This window comes from Heterodontus francisci, chromosome 5 (genome assembly GCF_036365525.1).
Source record: "Heterodontus francisci isolate sHetFra1 chromosome 5, sHetFra1.hap1, whole genome shotgun sequence".
Taxonomy (NCBI): Eukaryota; Metazoa; Chordata; class Chondrichthyes; order Heterodontiformes; family Heterodontidae; genus Heterodontus; species Heterodontus francisci.
This window is the reverse complement of record NC_090375.1, coordinates 183,565,043-183,591,424: the sequence shown is the minus strand read 5'-3', so window position 1 is coordinate 183,591,424 and position 26,382 is coordinate 183,565,043. Positions and strand designations below refer to the sequence as shown.

Sequence of the window (26,382 nt, the reverse complement as noted above, 5' to 3'; positions counted from 1 at the left end):
CTCTTGCCTCTGGTGCTGTGGAAGGCAGCTTGCTCCCTCAAGACAACCAGCAGCCTCAGTGATGGCTGCCATGGGGAATCTACATCAGCCCCTCACTTGATCTGACCCATCTCCAATCCCAGCCCCACTGGCTCTAAGTGGACAGTAAACCTGTCTTCATAGCAATTAAGGGCTTACCCATTTGAAAATCTGAATCCAAATCAGTTTCCCACCAGAGGTGGGTTTTTGACCCAAAACCAGACCCGACTCTGGTTTCCCGCCTCCGTAACGAAAATCCAGCCCCTCACATCTGAAGATTACATACCATTTGTCCCTGCACTGATTAATCTGCCTTCAATGACTCAATCACTGAGTATTGGATGTTAGTTCCTGTAGCAATTGTGTCATCAACAAAGAATATAACATTACTTTTAATGACATCAGTCAGATCATTGATGGTGAGCAAAACATGAGGTTAGGCACACTTTCCTGAGCATTCACTGAATAGATACTGTGATAAGAATATAGAACTCCATTTATGTTACCTGAGATTTATGTTTTCTTCTAAGATCTGTACATGATTTGAAAATAAAATGATGAGATCCGTCACAACTGACCAGCTTTTCAAGGATGTGCCATACCCTATCAAAAGCTCTGCAAATGTGAATATTTAATTTTCTGAATTCCATGGAATTGTGGGGGGGAAAAACACAGGAATGAGAGAAATGCTGTGATAAATTTAAGGTAAAGCTTCCACAAAGCAAAAAATCTATGTCGCAACGTTTCAACTATTACATTATGTTGTGAAGGAGGCCCATTGAAGTTCTATCTGTCTATTGCCACCTAGCAACCCGAACCAACTCTTCTATGCAAGTGTTCATTCATTCACTGAGGTGGGCCACAAGTGATGGGGAACAGAAGTGGAGTAGCTGGTAGCAGAATACCTGACGACTGGTTTCATTTACAGCATGACACTGAGGCCTAGATTTTCCTCTGGTTTTCTTCCTGTTTTGTGGCAGATTTGGGGTGGTTGAGAGGGAAACGTGGGGTGTGGATTTCCAGTACAATGACCCCACACCTGAAGAGATCTGTCTGCAATTTCCTGGAGTGGTGCGGTGAGCAGCCAGGGGTACTGCTGAAATCCTATCCACCTCATCCTAAACTAAGCTTAAATACCCGCTACTCCACTACTGTTCCCCATCGCTTGTGGGCCACCTCATTGAATGAACACTTGCATAGAAGAGCTGGTTCTGGTTGCTAGTTGGCGATAGACAGATAGAACTTTAATGGGCCTCCTTCACAACATACTGTAATAGTTGAAACGTTGTTACAAAGATTTTTTATTTTTATTTTGTGGAAGCTTTACCGTTCATTTATCTCAGCATTTCTCTCATTCCTGTGTTTTTCCCCCTCAAATCCATTCAGTACAGGAGAGAAGAATGATTCAACTGGGAATTTCTCTTTACTTTGTTCATGATGAAGAAGCAGAGGAGTAGGAGAATGAGCCCACAGGGAGGCCAGGTTTGTTCAACACCATAGGAAACATCTGGTACAGGCTTCACCATAAATAATGGTATGCTACCCTTAAGATGCTGTTGAATTGCTCACTCCAGACATTTAAAAAAAATTCATTCATGGGATGTGGGCGTCACTGGCTATGCCAGCGTTTACTGCCCATCAATAATTGCCCTTGAGAAGGTGGTGGTGAGCTGCCTTCTTAGACCGCCGCAGTTCACGTAAGGTAGGTACACCCACACTGCTGTTAGGAAGGGAGTTCCAGGATTTTGACCCAGCAACAGTGAAGGAACGGTGATATAGTTCCAAGTCAGGATGGTGTGTGACTTGGACAGGAACTTGCAGGTGGTGATGTTCCCATGCATCTGCTGCTGTTGTCCTTTGAGGTGGTAGAGGTCGCGGGTTTGGAAGGTGCTGTCGAAGGAGCCTTGGTGCATTGCTACAGCGCATCTTGTAGATGGTACACACTGCTGCCACTGTGCGTTGGTGGTGCAGGGAGTGAATGTGTGTGGATGGGGTGCCAATCAAGCGGACTGCTTTGTCCTGGATGGTGTCGAGCTTCTTGAGTGTTGTTGGAGCTGCACCCATCCAGACAAGTGGAGAGTATTGCATCACACTCCTGACTTGTGCCTTGTAGATGATGGACAGGCTTTGGGGAGTCAGGTGAGTTACTCACCCGCTGGATTCCTAGCCTCTGACTTGCTCTTGTAGCCATGGTAATTATATGGCTACTCCAGTTCAGTTTCTGGTCAATGGTAGCCCCTAGGATGTTGATAGTGGGGGATTCAGCGATGGTAATGCCATTGAATGTCAAGGGGAGATGGTTAGATTCTCTCTTGTTGTAGATGGTCATTGCCTGGCAAATGTTACTTGCCACTTATCAGCCCAAGCCTGAATATTGTCCAGGTCTTGCTGCATTTCTACACGGACTGCTTCAGTATCTGAGGAGTTGCGAATGGTGCTGAACATTGTGCAATCATCAACGAACATCCCCACTTCTGACCTTATGATTGCAGGAAGGTCGTTGATGGAGCAGCTGAAGATGATTGGGCCTAGGACACTACCCTGAGGAACTCCTGCAGTGATACAGCCTATTTCCACTAGAGGGAGTCATGACAGCCCTCAACTTTTATGTCTCTATCTCCTTTCAAACTACATAAGGGAACATTAAATCAAATCACGCAATTGGTTGTATACCATTGAATTAAAAGGGTGAAAAATGCATTGTTCTCTTGAGCAGGGGACTTCAGCTCTGAAGCACGGTTGTTCTCCTGGTCTCACCTCAGAGGTAAAGTGCTGATTTACCTGAGCTGTATGACTGTTTGGTATCGTTCATGAACAGGAAAGGGTTTCACTCACTGTCATGATTCCTTTACCTTGAAGTAGTCCAACATCCTATCACTCCATTGTCCAGAGTCAGGATTCAGTATGGTTCCAGGGAAATAGAAGCGACCTGCTGCTACAGCGGCTAATGACCAGTGGGGTTCCTTCATACCTCAGTTGAGCACTGATGCAAAGGGAATGGAGGCACCAAAAGGGTCACAGACCTCTAGGATTCTGAAAACTTGTTTCAGATGCCTGAACAGACCAAGGAGTTAAATATCATGGAACACACTGCATAAATTCACTGTTTATAAAGGACTCCAGTGCTTGCCTGAGAGAAGGAACAGGAAGCCAAGAACAGCAGTAGATCGTTTAGCCTCTTGAGCCTGTTCCTCCAGTCAAGTAGATCATTGCTAATCGGAACCTTAACTCCATTTTCCCACCATTGTTCGATATCCCTTGATACCCTTAACCAGAGCATTCAAAATTCCTTTTCTGGAAGGAGATGGACATTGATTAACTAATGAGATAAAATCATTGTAACAGTATTTCAAATGAGGATTCAGAAAAGGTATCACATTCTTGGGCTGAATTTTCCCCACAAAGGCAGGAAACAGGAATTGGGACTGTTTTCGGGTCCGGAACCCACCTCCAGTGGGAAAATAATTAAAGTCAGGATTTTCAGATGGATAAGCCCTTAATTGGCCTGGAGACAGGTTCTCGAAACTGGAGGGCCAATCAGAGGCCTCCCAGCTTCAGAGGAGCACCTGGCTGCAGTACAAGATCAGTAACTGGGAGGGAACCTCAACAAGAAGGTGCCCTCTCAGCCACTTATTAAAAACTTTAATTAAAAATTACAAAAAGCAGCCAGGCCACCACTGTGCATTATGGGGTGGTTGTGGGAGCCCCTCTACAGGGTAGCCTCTGGCTGCACACCCACGAGGCAGGCAGGGAAGGCCTGTAGGCCTACCAGGGGCCTACAGCTGCTGGGTGCCCACCTCCAGGCAGTTGATCTGCTTTGGGATACTGGAGACAAACTGGAAAATACCAGTTGGCCTCCATTACCTTTAACAAGGTAGCCCAATTGCCTGCCCATCTCATGGGGGCGGGCAGCCTTCCTGGGCCCTGAACCCCTGTTGGCCAAAATGGCCGACATTGGGAATAGGGTTAGGAAGCTGGCATGCTGGTCGGCCTCGTAATTTTTAGGTCCTTTCCACCTCTGTTCCCGCTGTTGGCGGGGCCTAGAAATTCAGCTGCTTGTCTGGAGAATCTAAGTGCCTTGAAGGACCTAACATCATTTCTCATGTGAAGATCTAGCTGGGAGTCTGACATCTCAACTACTGATTTTTGAAGGATACATAGAAAGAAGCAAAATAATATAGTAACATAAATTTTAAGAGATAATGAGCTATGTTTCTGGAGAAAAGGTATTTAATGTCAAATGCAAATACTTTGGAGGAGTACCTATACTGAAGTCTAAAGGACACTTATTTTGTGCTCTGTGTTAGGGGCACATGCTATGAACAGGTGGCTTATTTCCCAAATCAGATTTGATTTGTACATCCTTAACAGATATAGACACCATTTCAGGGGCTAGGTAGGCAGGTCCAACATGTTAGCAGAAAATATATTGCTCCTGATGGCTGCAGTGAGTGTGATGGTCAGATTTCTGATACAATAACATTTGGGTTTTCTCCTTTGGCCTGCGAGTGTGTTTTGCAGCAAGACCGAAAGAGGGGGGAAACTATTGTTTTAAATATTGGGGAAAAGTACTATCACTCACCGGTATTCCAGGCTGCCCTTCAGCTCCCTTTTGACCAGTCATTCCTTTTTGCCCCTTGAAAGAAATGATAAAAATTTGACAATAGGCATATTTATTTCCCCATTCAATAATAAAGTTTAAAAGACACAATACAACACTGTCAATATTTTTTGGGTTTCCACACTTGATATTGTCTTTGGTTTAGTGTCACCAGTCAGCTGGTGACTATGTGTTTCAAACACACTGACTGCTCTGTGTCCTCAGATTGTGGGCTACCATATAAACTTAGTTTCCAGAAATCTCCACCCACTAAGATGTCATTCATGGAAATCCAGCCAATCAAGTTGTCTGTTTTCTTCTCAACTATCTCAGAAACAGCCGTCATAGAAACATTGGGACAGGAGGAGGCCATTTAGCCCCTCAAGCCTGTTCCACCATTCAATGAGATCATGGCTAATCTGTGACCTAATTCCATACATCCACCATTGCCTCATATCCCTTAATACCTTTGGTTAACACAAATCAGTCCCAGAGTTAAAATTAACTCTTGGTCTAGCATCAACTGCTATTTGCAGAAGAGAGTTCCAAACATCTACCACCTTTTGTGCATCGAAATGCTTACGAACTACTCTCTCAAAAGGCCCGACTTTAATTTTTAGGCTATGTCCCCTAGCCCTAGACTCCCCAGACAGCAGAAATAATTTCTCTATCTACCTTATCAGTTCCCTTTAACATCTTGAAAACTTTGCTCAAGTCACCCCTTAACCTTCTAAATTCCAGGGAATACAACGATAGTTTGTTTAACCTCTCCCCTAATTTATCCATGAAAGTCCAACAAAATTGCTACTCCCAGGAAGTGGTCTCTCCTTTGATTGGTGACATAGGGCTTTTAAATTTGACTGATCGTGTGGCACGCTGGCAAATTGAATAGAGCAACATATTAAGCAGCGAGGTATCCCAAAGTACTCCGGAGGAACAACGTGGACCATCTTTGGCAATAACATAAGCTGTTTGGATTTGCAAATAATGCCTCCCATGAGTAATTCAACACTTCAGGCTTCCATTGCGCTCATACCTTGAGGAATCCTCGCCAGAATGTTTGACCTGTCATGTTGCTGACTGGTGGCAAAAAGTAACATTACCTACCCTTGTGCAGTCTTCCTCCTTCAGACCCTGTAGGAATTTGATCAAACTTTGTTGGGTCTGGGGAAACGATATGTTTGTGAACATTTGCATCCTGACATCACTGCTGGATGGTAACAGACTGAATCTGTTCTGGCCTTGTATAAAATACCATGACCGGCATCACAGAAACCAGTTTATTTTTGACCTGAGCTTGATGTCCGTCAACGTCATCCGAACATCTCCAACCAAGAAAGCCCAGTAGAGCTCGTGAGGATGTGCTGGGAGTGATCATAGAGTCTGAGAACATTGTCATTCGAAGAATGGTGAAGACCTTACTGCATGGGTAATTTTACTTTCTTCATCATTTTACATCAGTGGGAGTCAAGCCAAAGTAGTACAAACTTAAGACGAGGTAGCACTGGCTATGTTACTACCCAACAGAACTCCTTCATGTACGAATAGTGTGGATCTGGGCGACATAGATTAAGCCTGACAGGAAGATTGGGCACTGTGGATGTAGCCATGGTACAATCCGGGTCTGGTGCATTGAGCCCAAATTGCTCTGGGACAGTGCTGGGAGAATAATGCATATGGCCCTGAAGTGTGTTATGATCTAGTACTGCTGTATATGTTTGTACGTGAAGGAGAAAATGAGGGAATGATTAAAGATAGGAAGAATTAAAAGCAAGGGAAAATACCAAAGAACCTCTGATCTCCCTATCCCTCATTCTATATTCCCCTCAGAGTCTCCAGTATCCTCTCCGTGTAGGGAGTCAAGGAATACAGTTTTTGATGACCCTTTTCTGTCTGTAGACAGTGGCTTCCGTTACACATGACCTTCTCCTGCATGCAGATAGAAAAGATGCATGTTTTGGCTTAAGGAATGAGAAGAAAGATGTATTTCACCCAGGCTCTCAGGCCATTGAGTCAATGAATGTGCAGCTATGTTGGCAGTATGTTTGATGTTTTCTACTTGCCACATTTAATGAACCATAGGGCAAATACATTGTTCTGGTAGAAATTCAAGTATGCTAGTTAAAAAAAAAAGGACATGTCTGCGCATTTGAAGATTATGTGAACAGTTGCCAGTGTTCTCGCTTTTTGTGATGCTGTGCCATGATGTGCTGTTCATTTTGTAATGTGGCTGAAAAGGCATCTTAAGACAAATGTGTGCAATATTTCTGTGATGAGCAAATTCCTGCCCCTAGGATCGGTGCGCATTAGAAGCCCCATTTATTTTTTGCTCCTTCCATCCAGGATGCTGTGGTACTGCTTCTCGTCATGGATCCCTCAGCTCCAGAAAGGGTGAGCCTTCTTTTTACAACCTCCCAAACTGCTTCATTGAAAGGGAGCACTCCTGTGTTGTTGCCTGGCTCCAACTATTACTCCTCTCTCCTGCACTGTTAAAGGTGACCAGCAGCACATTAAGAGCTGCTGATCCTCACTAACCCATCCCTGCACCCCACTATATCATGTGCTATATGTCAGGAGCACCAGAATAGCATGTTAATGAACTGACCTCACATTATGGAACAGTCACTGCAAGCTCATGCAATGCCCAAAAAGCATCAGTCCCACTACCATTTCTTGATTTTCATAAGTGGACATATCAGATGGACAATGAAATTCACACATATATTAGCTATAACCAGCAAGATGTATCTACCTTGAGTCCTTGTGGTCCTTGGGGCCCAGGAAGACCTCGAAATCCCTGTAACAGAAAACATTTCAATAATGTCGTTTTTGTGGTAATTTATAAGACGTTTTATCACTTCACTGTGACGGCTTATACAGGTGTTGAGATATTCAAAATGGCAAATACTGACAAATTCCTAGTTTCACCAGAATCAGTGGGAACATTTTTGCAGTCAGGTTTTAACGTTGGAAAGGAACCTGCCTGACCTTGTTGAACAAAACTATTTCTTATTTTCTTCTGCTTTAATACATCATCAAAAAATGTACAGCGTGCAAAACAACTGGCAAGTAATAGTTGCACGTTTATGAAAAGTTTGGATTTTGAATACAGTTTTGATGTTAATGCAAATGAGAGAACTAGAGACCAAAAGATTGATATTTTTGGAATCTCGCAGTTGCACTAGTTCCTCTCGGTGCTTTTTCCATCTATGTCATCAGTGTTTTAAAAATAGTATTACAAAAATGTAGACTTATCTTCATGCCCTTGTATTCTCTCCAGACAAATCAGTCTATACGGCAGGATAATGAACACAGTATGTCTTGTACAATAGCAAAACACTGCAGATGCTGGAAACCTGAAACAAAATCAGAAAATGCTGGAAATGCTCAGCAGATCAGGCAGCATCTGTGGGGAGAAAAACTAAAATTACTGTTTCAGGTGTGGTGAAAGGTGATCAATCTGAAACGTTAGGCCAGACTTTATTCCGGCGACAAGGGTCCTTGTGGTGAGGAGGAAGACGAGGGTGGGGGGGGGGGCGGGCGGGGGAGAACTCGCCTCAGCCCTCCGTCAGACCACAGTGCAGTCTAATGGCGGGTAGGCAATTGACTGCCCACTGTTGGGTCATCATCCCTTTAAGGGACAGGATCCCACCTCCAGAGTTTCCGGCCAATCGGAGGGCCGGCAGCGCTGCAGTACTGGTGGCCACTGCCGGTACTGCAGAAGGCCCTGCAGTACCGAAGTATAGAAGAGACCCTGGGAGGTCAGCCATGATCATATTGAATGGCAAAGCAGGCTCGAGGGGCCTACTCCTGCTCCTAATATGTATGTTTGTATGTTCCTATGAGAGGTAATTGGAGTTGGGGTTGCCGGGGCCAGTGGGCCAGGCCCCAGAGACAGGGTGGGGAGCGTGTTTAGTGAGGGTGGGGGGTGTCTTCCCAGGAGGGCGGCCATTGCTGCAGGGAGACCCTCGGGGGGCCCTGGATTACCCCCAAAGGAGGGACCCCCCGCGACCCTGCTAGGAGGCCACCAGGTGAGACCTGGCAGCTGTCCTCCACAAAATTGGAGTGGAAGTGGGAAGAGGGCCTTAAGTGGACATTATTGGCCACTTAGAGGCTTCAATTGGCTTGGGGTGGGAAGGCCATCGTTGGCCTTCCCTGCCCTGGACAAAATGGCAGCTGGGCCAGACAACGTTGGGAATGGCACCACTTGTCATTTTGTTTACTCAACCCCCCCCCCCCTCCCCTCCAAAGGCAGAACAAAATCCTGCCCGTTAACTCAGTTTCTCTCTCCAGAGATGCTGCCTGACTTGCTGAGTATTTCCAGCATTTTCTGTTTCTATTTATCGTTCCAAACAACTTGTCTTCATGTGCCTTCTATCTCTGTGCTTTCAAAATGTTCTGTCTTAACAGTAGCTCTAATAGATTTGAGCTACTTGTATTTTCTCTTTGTGTTTCCTTTCAGTTTTACCAATTTTGCAATATTGCTTTCTTGAACTTTGAGAAGGTTGGTTTCCTTGCCTCTATAATGAAATAAATTAACATTTGCTCAGATCTCAACTTTTACTTTCATATGAAAATGACAATTCGGTTGACATGCATAACATCTAGGTTTATACCACCCGATAGTCTTAGTTATAATTTGGTTTACTTTTTCCAGTACTTTTCCTCCATGAGTGTCTGTTTGCTGATGCCAATGAGTTCATGGCATCTAGCTTAGTCTCCAGTATCAGTGAACTTCAACAATGGTCAGACTACAGTCACCTATTGGAAGCTGATCCTTCCTCACGTCTGTCTTTCTATACTGCCAACCCAACAAAGTCTTGGGTATCCAAACAACTGGCTCATCTTGCTATATTCACCAAACCTGCTCCCACCTGCACTCTGTTGTGCACTGATGTTCAAAATCAAGTTATGTAAAATAACCGCAGAAGAGCCAACACCTGAATTATAATCATAGCTTCTTCAATATTATCAATCACACTGCATGCATTTTGTGATTTCCCCCCACTCTCTTTAGATCACAGCATTTCACACACAATTGCAGATTAAAAGCTGAATTATTTGACAGCCTCTCTTAAAATGGCCTCTAAAATAAAATGATTCAGTGCCCAACTCTCCTTATTTTCTTCGAGGGCAATTATAAGGAGAAGCCAGGTTCACTTATCCTGAGAAGCACCTGATCAGATAACCAACACACTATCACCTGGAATGCCTAAAATGTATTAAGTTTTCCAAGCCAAACCCCAAGTGAAAGCTTGCTAATACACACCGTAGCTCAAATCTCATCTCCATTTTGACTAAATTACATATGGGCATACAAAACAGGACCGAGAAGAAAATTTGCAGATCACCCAAAACTTGGAAGTATTGTGAAATGTGAGGAGGATAGGGAAGACATAGAAGACTGGTGGAATGGTCAGACAAGTGGCAGATGAAACCTAATGCAGAGAAGTGTGAAGTGATACAATTTGGTAGGAAGAATGAGCGGAGTTAATATAAACTAAACGGCATTAAAACGGGGGAGAGTTTTGCGTTGGGAGGGTTGGGGCTTCGGGGGAGGCCCTTTGTGGGGCACAGGGTTCCCGAACAGGAGGGCTGCCCCCTAGCTCGCAAGAAAGCCGCCTGGTTTTACCAGGCAGGGTTCTTGAGGCCTTTGCCATCCGGCCACTGAGGGTAAAATACCCAGGGCGGTGGGAGGAGGCCCTTAAGTGTCAGTTAATTGGCCACTTAAGGACCTTGATTGGCCTGGAGCAGGCACACCATTTCTTGCTGCCACCGCCCCGTGTAAAATTGCAGCGGGGTGGGAGGGGGTCGGGAACAGAAGCCCCCCCCACCGCTGCCTTCGACTCTATTTTATGCCCCCCACCACCACCAGCCCGCTCGTTTGTGGGTTGTAAAATTCCGGCCATTGTGTCCAGTTCTGGGCACCACACTTTAGGAAGGATGTGACGGCTTTAGAGAGGGTGCAGAAAAGATTTAGGAGAATGGTTCAAGGGATGAGGGACTTCAGTTACGAGGATAGATTGGGGACGCTGGGGTTGTTCTCCTTAGAAAAGAGAAAGTTGAAAGGAGATTTGATGGAGGTGCTCAAAATCAGAGTAGATAAGGAGAACCTGTTCCCATTGGCAGATGGATTGAGAACCAGAGGACATTGATTTGAAGTGATTGCCAAAAGAACCAACGGCAACATGAGAAAAAAAACTTTTTTCGCAGAAAGTAATTAGGTTCTGGAATGCGCTGCCTGGAGGTGGAGGCAGATACAATCATGGCTTCCAAAAGCAAATTGGATAAGCACCTGAAGAGAAAAAACTTGCAGGGCTACAGGGAAGAGCGGGGGGAATGGGTCTAGCTGAGTTGCTCTTGCAGAGAGCCAGCACGTACACGATCGGCCGAATTGCCTTCCTCTGTGCTGTAACTATTCTATGATTCTATGATCTAATGGTTCATCCAGCCTGTTCCATTGTTTTGCAGATCAAGACGGCTGAGGGGGCCATGGCCAAGGTTGAGAAGGGTGGAGTCTGGGAAAACACCCTTTCCTGCATGGTGGGCAGCTGCTGGAATTTTTGGCTACCACGCAGACTCCCCCAACAATGACCCCTGCAAACTACAATGGGGTCACCACTGGAGGGCACTGCTTAGCACAATACCAGCACAACCACTGGAAATTTGATCCCCGGACTTTCAACCCCAATTCTTGCACTTACCCATACTTTCTATGGGATTTTGCATTGGAACATATATATTAGAGAGCTAAACCATCCTTTAGAAGGGATCTGGGACTTGTGTGAACAGGTCAAGCAACTCGTGCGTCTCCTTAACCGATCTGATTGAAGAATCATTAATGAGCAGTCCAGAGTCTGAGCCAGGAGATGTCGGTCAGAATATTTAATTCGAAGTCAAATCAGGTACAGAAAATGAAATAGAGAGAGGGAAAGAAAGATAGGAGTAGGAGAGAGAGAGACAGATAAGAGACGGAACAAGTTAAGATTTTTATATATCTCCAACAATAATTAAAATCTCAAGGAATTAGGCTCCACATCTATTAAAAATAATTTTCAATGCCAGAGAGGTTGTTCAGCAGTAATTAAGACTTAGCACACTGTTAAACATTTAATTACAGTGGAATGGGCAAGCCCCAACTTTATCTGGTGAGTTTAATGGATAGCTATCAGATAAATACAACAACTTCACCCCAATGGGCTGGATTTTCTTCTCCCGCTGCCGGGAATGGTGAAAGAAATTGGCAGCCCACACATGCCAGCCGCACACCACCATGCTACCGCGATCTTCCTCGTGGCAGTACAGGATAATTAGTCAGTCGGGGGGCCCGCTCCCAATCACATAGGCTCTCTGCACTGGCAACAAAGTCAGCTGCCTATGTGCAGGCGCTGGCGCCATTTTTAAAAAGCAGCCAGCCGTGCCATTTAAATTTTTAAAGGGCTACCACCCCAATGTACTGCCGATAAATCTATCGCCCACCCAATAACAATGAAATTCAACATTTACCCTCTCCCCCCGCCAAAACACTTAGCTTCAACAGTTGACTTTCTCCCCCCGCTGCCCCAAACCAAAGTGCAGAGGTCACCCCTTCCCACCCCACCCCTACACCAGTAATTTGCATTAGAGCCCATTCCCCCCCCACTCCCTCCCCACCACTGCATGAAAAGTCATAAATTTCCCCTCTTCCTGATGGCACCTGCTTTCCCTGGATGGGAAAGTGAAGGCATGTGAGTGCTGGCTGCTGCTCAGAAGATCGCGACCCGAGGTAAGATCACTGTTGATTTTATTTAAATGTATTCATTTCATTAATTTAAATATGTTAATTTGGGTCCCGTCGTCCAGTGGCCGGTGTGGGGGGGGGGGTGGGTGGGAGTCAGGGAGGGAGGTGCCACGGAGCCTTGCCGCCGCCGCCGGGAAGATAGGGCCTGGCACTCCTGGCGTCGGGCTCCATGGTGGGCTGCCTGCCGGACCGATCTTGCACCACCCCCCACCCCGCCATGGAGCTCGACGTCAGGAGCTCAGTAAAATCCCAGCCAATGTATTTCAATACCTAGTTTCTTGACGAGATACCATGGTAGCGCAGTTTCTGGAGGAGCAGGGAAATCTGGACAGCAACTTATAGATTTCCGTATTTAACTGCACATGTCCAGTCACTGAAAGTTGCTGTCTAATTTACACTTTAATAAGAGTGAGCACTGTTAGCCTCACTGTTATTTCTGCAGCAAAATCCAGCCCATTGGAATTACAGGTAATCTTGCATTGCATTGGGAAATATACAGTTGCATATATCACACAAATATGCTAAAAGGAGACACATCACTGCACCACTTAAACTCAAATCCTTCAAAGGGCGGCTCCAATTTAGCATTGCAATGTGAAGATGTTCTGACAAAAATCCAACCTGCACAAATCACGTTAAAAACACCTTGCAATAATACAATTACCATTTTTTTTTGAAATGGTTCAGAATAGTCTGATATCATGCTCAAAGACTTACTTGAAAAAATGGTACTCTGCATTTAAAAGCACAACACTTCTGTACAAGCAAATTGCACATTTTTACCTTGCAATGGTTAGTTATCTAAATGAAGCCATGATTTTTGCGTCAAATCTGAGAAGCAGTATCAAAATTGTTCTTTTGAATAAGTTTCTTTTTTAAAAAAAGAACAAAATACATGGATGTATTTTTTCAGTCAGATACTTAGGATTGTGACTTCTCATGCCATCAAGCTCATTTAAAGTAAATTTACAAAAGAAATATTCTTCCATCACTTCCTGTGTCAGTACAGATGTTTACTGTGCGATCTAAAAACTTGCAGCACAATTTTGCAGAAAGTTTCTTTCCCCCAAGGAAGAGATGGGGGGCCAGGAATTTCTTTGTAGCTGCTCCCAGTCTGCTGTCGTAACGTCAGCGGAAGTGTGACATAAACCCCGGGGGCAATTTTAACCCATGCGCCTGTCGGGAAACTGATGGGATCGAGTTTTTATTTACGCAGAGAGTGCTAGTGACCAGGAACGCGTTGCCAATGAGGGTGGTGGGAGCAGAAATAATGATCTCAAAATAAAACTGGAGGGAAATGAACTTGCAGGGCTGTGGGGTTAGAGTGGGGGAATGGGAATGACAGGATTCTACAGAGAGCTGGCATGGACTCGATGGGCTGAATGGCCTCCTTCTTTACCGTAATGAATCAATGGGCTAAATTTTACCCCGACGGCCGGGGGGTTCCTGTGATGGGCCAGAAGGCAGGGGGCAACCCCGCCTCAACCTTTCTTTTGGACCCCTGGCCAAATTCCACGGTGGGCAGCCAATTAACTGCCCACTGTCGGGGTCCTTGTCCCTTTAAGGGTGGGGATTCCCCCCCATCGAAGAGCTGCCAGCCATTCAGAGAGCTGGCAGCTCAGTAGTACCAGCAGCACCACTGGGAGTGGGGTCACTGCCCCTACTGCAGAAGGCCTGGGACCAGGAGCTGAAACCCCGCACCTCAGATAAGTGGGGCATGCTTGCCAGGGCCAGTCCGTCAGGCCCCATGAGGAGGAGGAGGGTGGTTGTTGAGGGCAGTGGGGGGGATGGGGGGAGAGGTGGGTGGGCGAGGTAGTTGTTTGCGGAGAAGAGGCCTTTGCCCCGGGGGCCCTCCACGGGCCAAAGATTGCCCATGGAGGAAAGTCCCCCACCCCATCCCACAGGCAGGCCGCTTTGTTTTATTGGGCGGCCTCGTCACGTGGCGGAGGCCCCCCAGCAGCGGAGAAAAGAGGCCCTTTGGTCTCTGGGAGGGAAGGCCATCCTCGGCTGAGTTCCAAGGCGTTGGGAAGTCGATGGGCACTCCACTCCCCTGCCTTCCCACGCAACTATATGGGTCCCGTGCCTCCGATCCTGTACCTATGATACAATTCAGCCCTATGAGTGCACCATTGGTTTTACACCCCACCTGACTTCACTCTACTGAACTCAGCAGAGAATAATATTGGCCAGGGGTAACAGCAGGTTCCACCCAATGCTCTGGGTTTCCTGCACTGCAAGTTGTATTCAAATGACCATCACCATCCCCACCACCTCCACCCCCCCGCTCCCACCATCCTCTGCGCCCACTCTTTCAGAGGCAGCAGCTCCGAGGAAATTTTTACTCAGGCACTTCTGATTCTGCAGTATCTCATCTGAAATTAAATTAGCCCGAGCCAACCCAATTTATGAAGTATGATGATGTGTGCGGATTCAGTCTAGTGCTTGATCCTAATATATATTAATATGTTGACGAATGAGAGAATATTTATATTACATAACTAAATTATGAAATGCCTTATACATGGCCTGAGCAACTTGGACAACTGATGTCAGTATTGTCCTTTGCTAACATGTTGTTACTGTCAAATCAATGATCTGTTGCATAGTCACCAGTGAGCAAAACAAAATTTACCTACTGCAGTCATTTGACATCCATTTGTTCAAACAAAAAAAATTTTGCGAGTCTTCTCATGCACCTATTTCCTATTACTTGCAGATGTCCATCGCAAGTTCAAAATTTGCAGCACAGCTGTGGTTTAAACTCAGATCTTCTTTGAAGTCAAAACGATATTCAGGCATAACATCTGCTTAAATGCCAAATCGTGGTGGATGAGTATAATCTGGCTATTCTAGGACAAGAATTGCCATTGTTACCTGCTGGCCTGTTTCCAGTGTCAACACTCCATTGAACATATTGTCGGAGGTACTAGTTATACTGGTCCAGTGCCAGCCAACAGCAAGAGATGTGCAGCATCATTGTAGCCTCTTGACAAACTTCCATAATTGCCAAAGAGGAAGTACTTATACTTAGGCAAAATACTCAAGGGTTGACTTTCATGCAGGCGGTTTCTGAACGGGCGACGGACAGATTTCATTGAATCTGAGACCTGCGCCATTCTGATGGTCGGCCCTCATTTACATTTCATTGGTGGGCTGCCCACCCAATTGGAAGGTGGGATTTCCTATGAGTCTAGTGACAATTTAAAGAATAAATGCACCTCAACGCATGGTGTAACTGAAACTATATGCAAATCCATGCTGCTGCTTGGAGGTTGCTTGAGAACTGGCAAATGCACCCGGAATCTCAGACACATTGGTGCAGGTACCTATGGAGAAGGTGAGGGCACACAGTTCTTTTCTCCCTCGGATAACGGTATCCAAGCAGGCGCTGGAGAAAGTTGACACACAATGTCAATGCCCACACCATGGATTTTCCTGGCTCCCGTGGAGATGGGGTTGGAGGTGGGGACGGTGCCAGGAAAATAGGTGGGAAGCACGTCAGGATGGCTCCCTGACACAGTCTCGCTTCCGTGGGATTTTCTCAGGGGCAGGCTGGGAACAAGATCACTGTAATTAAGGCCCCAGTTAGGGACCACTTTGCGCCAGTGCCGATAATTTACTAACGTTGGGTCGGCCCCCCCCCCCCGCCATGTCTGAGGCTCAATCAAGGTGACCTCCCAGCAGCTGGCCAGAGGCCCATCAGAGTCAGAGGCGCAATGCCCCAATGACAGGACAGCAGAGATGAAAGGCCGCAGCCCCGTCCATGAATGGGACCATGGACGGATTTCCCTTCCAATCCGACGTCCCTTCTGCCTTCGGGCCTCTTTCATTTGTCACTTCCACGCAGGCACTGAGGGTGCCTTCATGTTGAGGTGCCCCTGCGCTTGCCAGCCTGCCTTGGCACCACCCATCTCACTCCAGTGAGGCTGCTGGCCTGACATCACTGTGGGCCTTCTAATTAGGCCTGCAGCATGGAGAGACTGCTCGCCATCTTTATTAGGATGGCCAGCACAGAGACAGCCAATTAGGAGGCTGCCTCCCGGAAGGTTGCACTGGTGCTTGTGCTGAGGAGATGGGCAGGCTTGGGACCCCCGTTTAGGCCCGATGTCGGAGTTGCGAAGCCCGCTGGAAAATCCAACCCCATCACTCACAAGACGCGTTCAATGTCAGAAGCGTTTCAACGTAAGAGTAAGAATGATGTCTTCCTACTTCTATCCATTTTACCTGGCCACAGTACATCCTCCCCGTCACCCAGCACTTCAAAAACTTCCTTCCCTCACTCCAATCACCAGCAGACCCTGTAGTAACTCAATTTTGCATTCCAATTACACACTCAGCCTTTGCCGCTAACTTCACCACAGACACTAAAACCAATCTGCTTTTGCTCATGGAGTGGCAGCTTTTCCTGTTCACAAAGACTGCTGGCTCAATGGGAGGTGCCCTAAGAACATAAGAAATAGGAGCTGGAGGAGGCCATTCGTCCTTTCGAGCCTGCTCCGCTATTCAATATGACCATGGCTGGTCTTCTACCTCAACTCCACCTTCCCTCACTCATCCCTCAATTCCCTTAGTTATTTATCCCCTTGAATATACTCAATGACCATCCACAGCCTTCTGGCTACATAATGGCTACATGGGTGCTGGCAACAACAGCCTGAACCTGGTGGGAAAGGCTGCTATGGCAACAAAGCCTACAACTCTTTCCTGCTGACTGCTGGCATTCATGGGGATAGAATCATTGGGACTTGGCAAACAGCATATAAGAAGCCTGCTTGATGCAGACCGACTAATGTGGCTGGAAAGAGGCGTAAAGAAATCAGGGCCTTCGTCATGTAGGCGGTCACAGGCATCATTCTGCTTCCCAGATAACTGCCTCCGAAATGCACGTTTATGTTTTATGGCTAGATCATACCTGAATATTAACTTAGCGAAAAACCTTTCCTCTCTTTTGGCCGAATATAAAGGGCGTGGGGTTGAAATGATGAGCACTGATGCCTATGCAGGGGTCACCTTCATCAACTTGCACTTGAGGGAACCAAGTGGTAAGTGCCCTACTGTTATTCTAATGTCATTCACGCCCTCTTCAAGCAAAGCAGATTAAAATTAGCACTACAAGGTCTATCTCACATTTTGGACTTTTTACATTTCTTCATTAGACTTGATTGCTGCTGCCATTTAAATTGCACCACACAAAATGATGAGAACAGTGACACCAGAGATGATTTTTAAAATACCTATCCTGAGACCCATGTTCACAGATCCCTCCACATGCACCATTACAAGAAGGCACCTGCCCACATCACCTTCACTTCATAAGACAGGCATTTCACAGAGGTGCACCATCTGTTGTAAGATGGCCTGTGGGTAATATCCGGAAGAGGGACAGCACTTTTTGTCCAAGTGACGGTTACCACAGCAAAAATATTTCATGTTAACAGATTCTTCCATAGACTACCATAAGAGGACACATCCTGCCACATCAGGAAGTCTGCAATGCATCAAACTAATGACAAACACTATTTGGAGGGGGCAGCACCTTCAGGATTAGCTGGGAAGAATGCAGAGATCTCACTGGTTGGCAGGGTTTCCTCAAGTGCAAGGTCTCAAAGATGACACCTAGGTTGATTTTATTGCTCCTTATTTCCTCACCGCCCCCACCAAATGGCACCCCCCCCCCCCCCCCCACCACCCTCATGCCCCTCATATTAGTCCATAACCCACAGGAAAAGAATTAACCTTCAGGTGGTATCTGACCACAAAAGCATAATTACAGCACTTCAGAGACGATTATCCTGGAAGTAGCTATGATGTCTTCATTATGCAGCAACTCATAGGTCTGGATTTTGTGCTGGAGGCAGGACTCCTGGCGTGGGGCCGAAAAGGCGAGAGGAACCCTGAACAATCCTTTGGTCTTTTTGTGTCAAAGTATTAGGAGGCAGGATCCCCGTCCCTTTAAAGAGCTGCCAGCCAATCACAGGACCGGCAGTTCAGCAGCATCGCAGCGCCACCGGGAGCAGTGGCCACTGCTGGTACTGCAGAGGCCTGGGACCCAGGCCCAGCATTAGAACCCCAGAGAAGAGGTAGGTTAGGTGGGGTCGCCAGGGCCAGTCCGGAAGGTCCCAGTGAGGTGGGGGTGGTCATTCAGTCCAGGGGCAGGGGAGTTCCGGGGTGGGGAGGGGTAAAGTTGTTTCTGGTGGGGTCCTCCGTGGGCCATAAATTGCCCACGAAGGAGCGACCCCACCCCCCAACAAGCCCACAGGGCGGGCACCTCGTTTTACAAGACAGCCTCCTCGTGCAGCGGAGGACCTGCCAGCCCCCGCCACTGGTAAGATCCCAGTGACAGTGGGAAGAGGCCCTTAACTGTCCCTTAATAGGCCACTTGAGGGCCTCTATTGGCCTCTGGGCGGGAAGGTCATCGTTGGCCTATCCCATCCCTGGAAAGATCCCTGGGCAACGGGAGATGACGGGCCCTCCGCCCCACCTCCCATCACGATTCTCCGTGCCCCCCAACCTCCGATCCCACCATCCCGGCCAGGGTACCTGCAAAATTTTGAAGAAACATTAGTTGCTCGGAGAGCAAGGCAGTCCTCTGAATCCATGGCCCTGACGCCGCAGAGCAATCTCCTAACAGCAAAGGAATTATTTCAGCTGGAAGCTTGAGCTTTTGTTGGCTTTCCTCAGCTGTCACATCCACCTACTGGAAAATAATGTTCAGATCTGGCACAAGGAAAGACTGTGTGCAAAAGGGCAATGGCTCTGTGCAACACTTTAAATTATATTTCTCAGGGTGTGTGCGTGTCCCAATTTAGATTTGCACCATGCTTGATAGTTCTTACAAACTTATCTTTCAGGATTATTATTTCTTCTTGCACAGATTTGGTGCTTGAATAAAATTCTGTTTCCGTACAGACTCATTTTAACTTTTATAAACCATTGCAACTGAACTTCTGAAATTTGAAATATTAAACTTAGTTAAAAAAGGCATTGGTTTTTAATAATAGTTTGGTCATACCCTATTTACAAGTACCATATGTTTCCTTATATACACCTGGGGTACCTACTTGCCCGGGCTTCTAAAAATAGTCTAAATTTTGAAATTAATTTCCAATTATATTTTTTCACCACAGTTCCTTGTTCCAGTCATTAATGATGATTATGGATATGACAGTATGATGAAAACGCTTCGTAAAACTCTACAATTTAAAGAGAACAATCTTTTTCTCCTAATTATGTTTGGTTGGGGGACTTAAAAATATGGTCCTTCTAATCAAAGCTTTAACAATTGTTGTGAAAAGATTTTGAGCCTAGTAGTTTAAAAACATTTGTGAAAAAAGACAAAAAGAACCACCAAAAAATGTTGACAATTTCAAGGACGTTCAGAACATTCTCTGCAAGCAGTTTTGTAAAATACGTCTTCCTGACACATTTTCTGAACCCTGAACTTTAAGCATTTGAATAAAGCTGCTCCCAGTCATATAACGTGGGCTGTAACCTATACAGAAAATGGCTCCAAAAATCCTGCATAGTTTTTCTCATAAGGTTCCATAAAAAGGTTAATTCAATACATTTGCATATTAGAAATGTTCTGAATGTTACTAAAATTATATGAATTTCATGGTAAAGGACTGAGGAGCTGATTGATGACCTCTGATTAGTGGCTTGCATTGTCTGCCACAGCAGGATAACCCTTCTGTCACTTTGGCATTAAACAGCAATGTAAAACTTCTGACTTTTATGAAACAAAACAGATTATTGTACGAAATGTTATGGCTGTCGTCCCTTTCTCTCCCACCTTTTACATTTTCCTTCAAACAAATAACATGTTGTGCTATAATCGTCCTCTATAAATTAAAGCCAAAAGTTCAATTGTTAGACTACTTTCAGTATTGAATGAAAGGTCCAAACATAAAGCACTTAGTTATTCTGCTTGTAAAAAAAAAACTCACATCGAAGGCTCGACTCTATTGAACACTTGTTGATACTATTCAGTTAGCTATGGTGACAAAAATATCTTACCCTGATTTTGCTTTGGCTCCATCACAAACACAAGTCTTCAATGTATTATCGCTGATTGCCCGCCAGTTTTCTTTCTCCCCACCCCCCAACAACTTATATTTATATAGCACCTTTAACATAATGAAACATCTTAAGGTGCTTCAGGGCATTATAAAACAAAATATGACATGTAAGAACCATAGAAAAATAGGAGCTGGTGTAGGCCATTCGGCCCTTCGGGCCTGCTCCGCCATTCAAAAAAGATCATGGCTGATCGTCTAATTCAGTACCCTGTTCCTGCTTTCTCCCTATATCCTTTGATCCCTTTGGCACTAAGAAATATAACTATCTCCTTTTTGAATATATTTAATGACCTGGCCTCCACTGCCTTTTGCAGTAGAGAATTCCACAGGTTCACCACCCTCTGAGTGAAGAAATTTCTCCTCATCTCGGTTCTAAATGACATACCCCATATCCTGAGACTGTGACCCCTGGTTCTAGACACCCCAGCCATCGGGAACATTTTCCCTGAATCTAGCCTGTATTGTCCTGTTAGAATTTTATAGGTTTCTATGAGATCCCCTCTCATTATTCCAAACTCTAGTGAAAAGAGGCCTAGTCGACCCAATCTCTCTTCATACGTCAATCCTGCCATCCCAGGAATTAGCCTAGTAAATCTTCTTTGCACTCCCTCCATGGCAAGAACATCCTTCCTCAGATAAGGAGATCAAAACTGCACATAATACTCCAGATGTGGTCTCACCAAGGCCCTATATAACTGCAGTAAGACATCCTTGCTCCTGTACTCAAATCCTCTTGCAATGAAGGCCAACAGACCAGTCACCTTCCTAACTGCTTGCTACTACCTGAATGCTTGTTTTCAGTGACTGGTGTACAAGGACACCCAGGTCTCGTTGCACCTCCCCCTTTCCCAATCTATCGCCATTCAGATAATAATCTACCTTTCTGCTTTTACAACCAAAGTGGATAACTGCACATTTATCCATGTTATACTGCATCTGCCATGCATTTTCCCACTCACCCAACTTGTCCAAATCACATTGCAGTCTCTTTGCATCCTCCTCACAGCTCACTTCCCCCCCAGCTTTGTGTCATCTGCAAACTTAGAAATGTTACATTTAGTTCCCTCACCAAAGTCATTAATATATCTTGTGAATAGCTGGGGGCCAAGCACTGATCCCTGCGGTACCCCACTAGCCACTGCCTGCCACCCAGAAAAAGACCCGTTTATTCCTACTCTCTGTTTCCTGTCTGTCAACCAATTCTCAATCCATGCCAGTATATTACCCCGAATGCCATGTGCTTTAATTTTGCACACCAACCTCTTATGTGGGACCTTATCAAAAGTCTTCTGAAAATCCAAATACACCACTTCCACTGGTTCTCCCTTATCTATTCTACTAGTTACATCCTCAAAAAACTCCAGTAAATTTATTAAGCATGATTTCCCCTTTGTAAACCCATGCTGACTTTGTCCAATCCTGTTTATGCATTCCAGGTGTTCTGCTATCACATCCTTTATAACAGACTCTAGCATTTTCCCCATAAGGAGATATTAGGGCATATGAACAAAAGCTTGGACAAAGAGATAGGTTTTAAGGAGCATTTTAAAGGAGGAAAGAGAGGTAGAGAAACAGAGAGGTTAGGGAGGGAATTTCAGAGCTTAGGGGCTCGGCAACTGAAGGCATGGCCACCAATGGTGGAGCGCTAAAAATCCGGGATGCTTAACAGGCCAGAATTAGAGGAGCGCAGATATCTCAGAGGATTATAGGGCTGGAGGAAAATACAAAGATAGAGAGGGGCCATGCCATGGAGATATTTAAAAACAAGGATGAAATTTTTAAAAATCGCGGTGCTGCTTACCTGGGGGTCAATGTAGGATAGCGAACACAGGGATGATGGGTGAACGGTATTTGGTGTGAGTTCAGACATGGGAAACAGAGTTTTGGATGACATAAATTTTATGGAGGGTAGAATGTGGAAGACTGGCCAGGAGTGCATTAGAGTAGTCAAGTCTGAAGGTAGCGAAGACATGAGGGTTTCAGTAGAACAGTTGAGGCAGGGGCGGAGTTGGGCAATGTTACAGAGGTGGAAATAGGTGATCTGGTGCAGATATGTGGTTTGAAAGCACATCTCAGGGTCAAATATGACACCAAGGTTGTGAACATTCAGGTTCAACTTCAGACAGTTGCCAGGGAGAAGGATGGAGTTGGTGTCTAGGGAACGGAGTTTGTGGCCTAGACCAAAGACAATGGATTCAGTCTTCCCAATATTTAATTGGAGGAAATTTCTGCTGGATGTCTGACAAGCAGTCTGACAATTGAGAGACAGTGGAGGAGTCGAGAGAGGTGGTGGTGAGATAGAGCTGGGTGTCATCAGCCTAATTTTGGAAACTGACATTGTGTTTTCAGATGATGATGCCAAGGGGCAACATGTAGATGAGAAATAGGAGGACTGAGTCTTATGTTATGAAAGGGCTTCCATTTTAAAAATATTTTGTGAGGACTCGTGTTTTAAAATTGTGGAAATGGATTCCTTTGGAGGACTGAAGAGATTACATAGATGCTGGACTATTTTATTTTAAAGTCACTTGAAGGACTTTGGGACTTGGTTTAGAAACATACTTACTGGAAATCACATTTCTTCAGCTAAGTAAACAACAAGAGCCTTGGTGACTAGGGGAGTTGTTTACAGAGAAGTGACACGTCAATATTTATAGTGGTCAAGAGTTGGTTTTGTTTTGAATATTATTTTGAGTCTGTTGGAGGTCAGCCTGCCAATAGAGATGACACTAGCTCATCCTTTCTCCACCTGTCTGAGAAACCCGGAGAATTGTGATAGCTGAAACCCCTGATGTTGCATTTCTTCTGGAAAGCCTGCCAGACTTATCCTCGACGTTGCCTGAAGAGAACTGCTCTAAAAAGATCCCAGTGACAGCCATCTATGCGTATTCGGAACACCAGAAAAGGGACAACTGATATCATTCCACATCTTATCCTTTTCCTTCAAGAATTAACAAGTATTTGGCCAATGTATTTTTTGCCCTTGTTTGTAAAGCGATCTCTGCAGAGAAAACCTCTTTATTTTTTCTTTAACCAGTCTCTGCCTGTGTGACTGAGTGCGCGTGTGTGTGAGTGTGTGTTGGGCTAAGTTGGAAGGGAACTTTAATATTTCAATCTGTGTGTTAATGCTTTGCACATTTACTGAATATGTTTTGATTTATAATAAATTGATAATTTTTTAGTTTATTAAAGAAATTTGGTTGGTGGATTTTATTCTGAAATAAAATTGAGTATATAATTGGCCGTATCGGTAACTGGGTAAACATTTAAACACATGTTGTGACCTGTGGAGAAATGGAACTAGAGAAAGACAGTGCACTCCTCCCACCTGGGTCATAACACTTAACACGGAATTTTGGCAGGTTATATGGCCATGGGGTATGTTAGTAAGCACCACTCCTGACTTCACCCGAGGTCGTGCATGTAGTTGCTTTACATTTGTGCTTGTGGGGGAATGAGGAGGGGAAGCTTTCCCCTCCCTAAGCCAACGGCACAGCGACCAACTCTTGCAGTCCCTCCTGCTGCCCTGCTAAGATCAGCATAGAGCACTACACTGCATATAGCATTGAACCAGGGATCTTCTGGTTTGCATGGTTCAGTTCCACTTTGGGAAGTGCACACCTGAGCATCACAGCTGTCGTTAAGCACATAGTTATGCTGGGGATGGTGCTGAGGATGGGGAAAGGAAGATTTTATAAAGTACCACCATACCACATCACAAGTAGCAACATGTTTTTTTCCCACTATGTAACTGCTATCTCAAGCTCTCTAACCAGACATAGTTGTTAGACCTTTAAAACTAGCAATAATTTATTATTATATCAGGAAAGGAGAAATTACAATATTAAAAAAAGAGGGAGACCCATTCACACTAAAGTAAAAATAAAACAATTTTACACCGGCTTAGCTCACTAGGTAACACTCCTTCAGGAGGTCTTCAGCTCAAGTCCCACTTTGGAACTGCAGCACATAATCTAAGCTGACATCCCAGTGCTTCACTATAGGTGTGCTACGTTGTCAAAGTGGTGTCATCCTGCATGTACAACTCCTCCTGCCCTGAAATCTGCATTCCTCCCTCCTTCCCACCAGTGTCTCACCTCAGAACTCTGTTCAGAGTTCCGAAGGCGCGCGTGTTGCGGCCGGCGTCCATAATATCGCCATGGGCTGGCCGCCTGGTCCAGGTAAGGTCATGAACATTTATTTTAATATTGAAATGAAGGCCCCGCCACTTGGCAACAGGGGAGCCACACCGAGACCTCGCCGCCGCTGATAATATGCGGTGGGGCCTTCTCGATGTCGGGAGTTGTGGTGCACCACTCCCCCAAGTATTTTACAGGCCCCTCCCCACCACGACCCCCGACGTCAAGGGGCTGGTAAAATTCAGCCCTCAATCTCGGTCACCCTTTCCTCCAAAACCCTGCTAACTGCTGCTAAATAATAACTTCCCTTTTTAAAGCACAAAACTGACATGATTGATAGCGTTGTATAGCAATGGTGAAGACCATAACGAGCGATCACAGATGAGAATAAGACTGGGAAATACAGTTACTTGCTCCTGAGCACTAAGCTCAGATCTATTCTTCATATAATGATTTGTCTTGTAACCTATTGTGATTGCGATCCCTTTGAAACATTTCAATCAATTCTGAACAACTTTAGTATGTATCATCCTAACATCAAAGTCTTAACTAATTTTGAAACCAAAGGAATCCAAAAAGACTTCTCGTAACACTTCAATTTTCTTTAACTGCTACTTTGTTTGATCACATTTTAAAATAATGTACAATACAAGACAACTTTTATTATTTGTTTCAATAGATAATGGGAAGTGCTTCGAACAAAGGGACCTCTATAGACTTTTTTTTCTTAATTTATTATAATTCTACCCATACAGGGCAAATTAAATAGTTGACAGGGACTTGACTGAAATGTGCTGGTTTACTAAAATGTATAGTTTATCATTTAATTCAGCAATTTATAGGATTACTTGCAAAAGTGACCACTTCAGTGTGCTTCAAATTCTAAATCACAAACCTGAAACTATTCCTCATATGGTATCAATAAACGTCATCATCAAGTGGTATATTCATTTGGAATTATTGGCATAACATAGTTCAGAAAAAAAATGAAATCCAAAACAGGATTGAGGCCTTCAAGAAAAGAGGTAACAGATGTTTTCTTCTACAGTATTTAAATTTTGTTAGTGCAAAACGTACTGAGCCATGTTTTATTAAACATATTAAAAGATATTTCACACAGCTTTCCAATAGTTAAATGGAAATTGATGCAAAACTACTTAAACAAAAGTCACAGTTTCTCATTACTTTGCCTTCATCCACATTGAAGCTTATAAAGTGAGGGCCATAAGTGAAAATGCGAGTAAATTGGTTAGCAAGATTAGTAGAAAGCAATAATAATTGTCTTGTTCGAATGAGTTTATTTTGGTTAAGAGCTGTTTCGTGTTTGTTGAAGTTCAATGATGAATGGAGCAGATAGAAAACAAAGAGCAAGGGCAAGATTTTAATAGCTCTACACTTCTGATCTTAATTAAAAGTTTTACTAGAATACACAATGAGTCGTTCAACAAATAAATAATAAATATTTACCGTGCGATTTCTTTCACGTGCAAAACAGTGACTGCCTGGCATTGTGGCTTCAGCGTTCTGTGACATATGATCATGTGATCATAGTTTCCATCAGGAAATCATTGAAAATTTAAAGCTAAAGGTGAAATAATCTATTCAGATAAAAAATATATTTAACCATTTAACCCTGGCCTGCTGCTCTTCATAGACACATTTTTCATTTATTTAACAAAAGCTATATTGATTTATGGTCATGTTGGATTGGGTGATTTTCTTAGGCCAGGCTTTGGGCAAGGTACCAGTTCATTTAGTTCCTCCTTT

At 44.8% G+C, this 26,382-nt stretch overlaps 1 protein-coding gene across 1 annotated transcript in view; it reads right to left on the bottom strand.

The window, feature by feature from the left end:
- LOC137370304 (collagen alpha-1(XXI) chain-like) overlaps positions 1-26,382 on the bottom strand; it is a 155,462-nt gene that overhangs the window by 41,811 nt on the left and 87,269 nt on the right. The window contains exons 12-13 of the mRNA XM_068032684.1: positions 7,371-7,415; positions 4,601-4,654 (exon numbers count right to left, since the gene is read on the bottom strand). Of these exons, the coding sequence (XP_067888785.1) occupies positions 4,601-4,654; positions 7,371-7,415 (99 nt within the window). The remainder of the gene's footprint in view (positions 1-4,600; positions 4,655-7,370; positions 7,416-26,382) is intronic.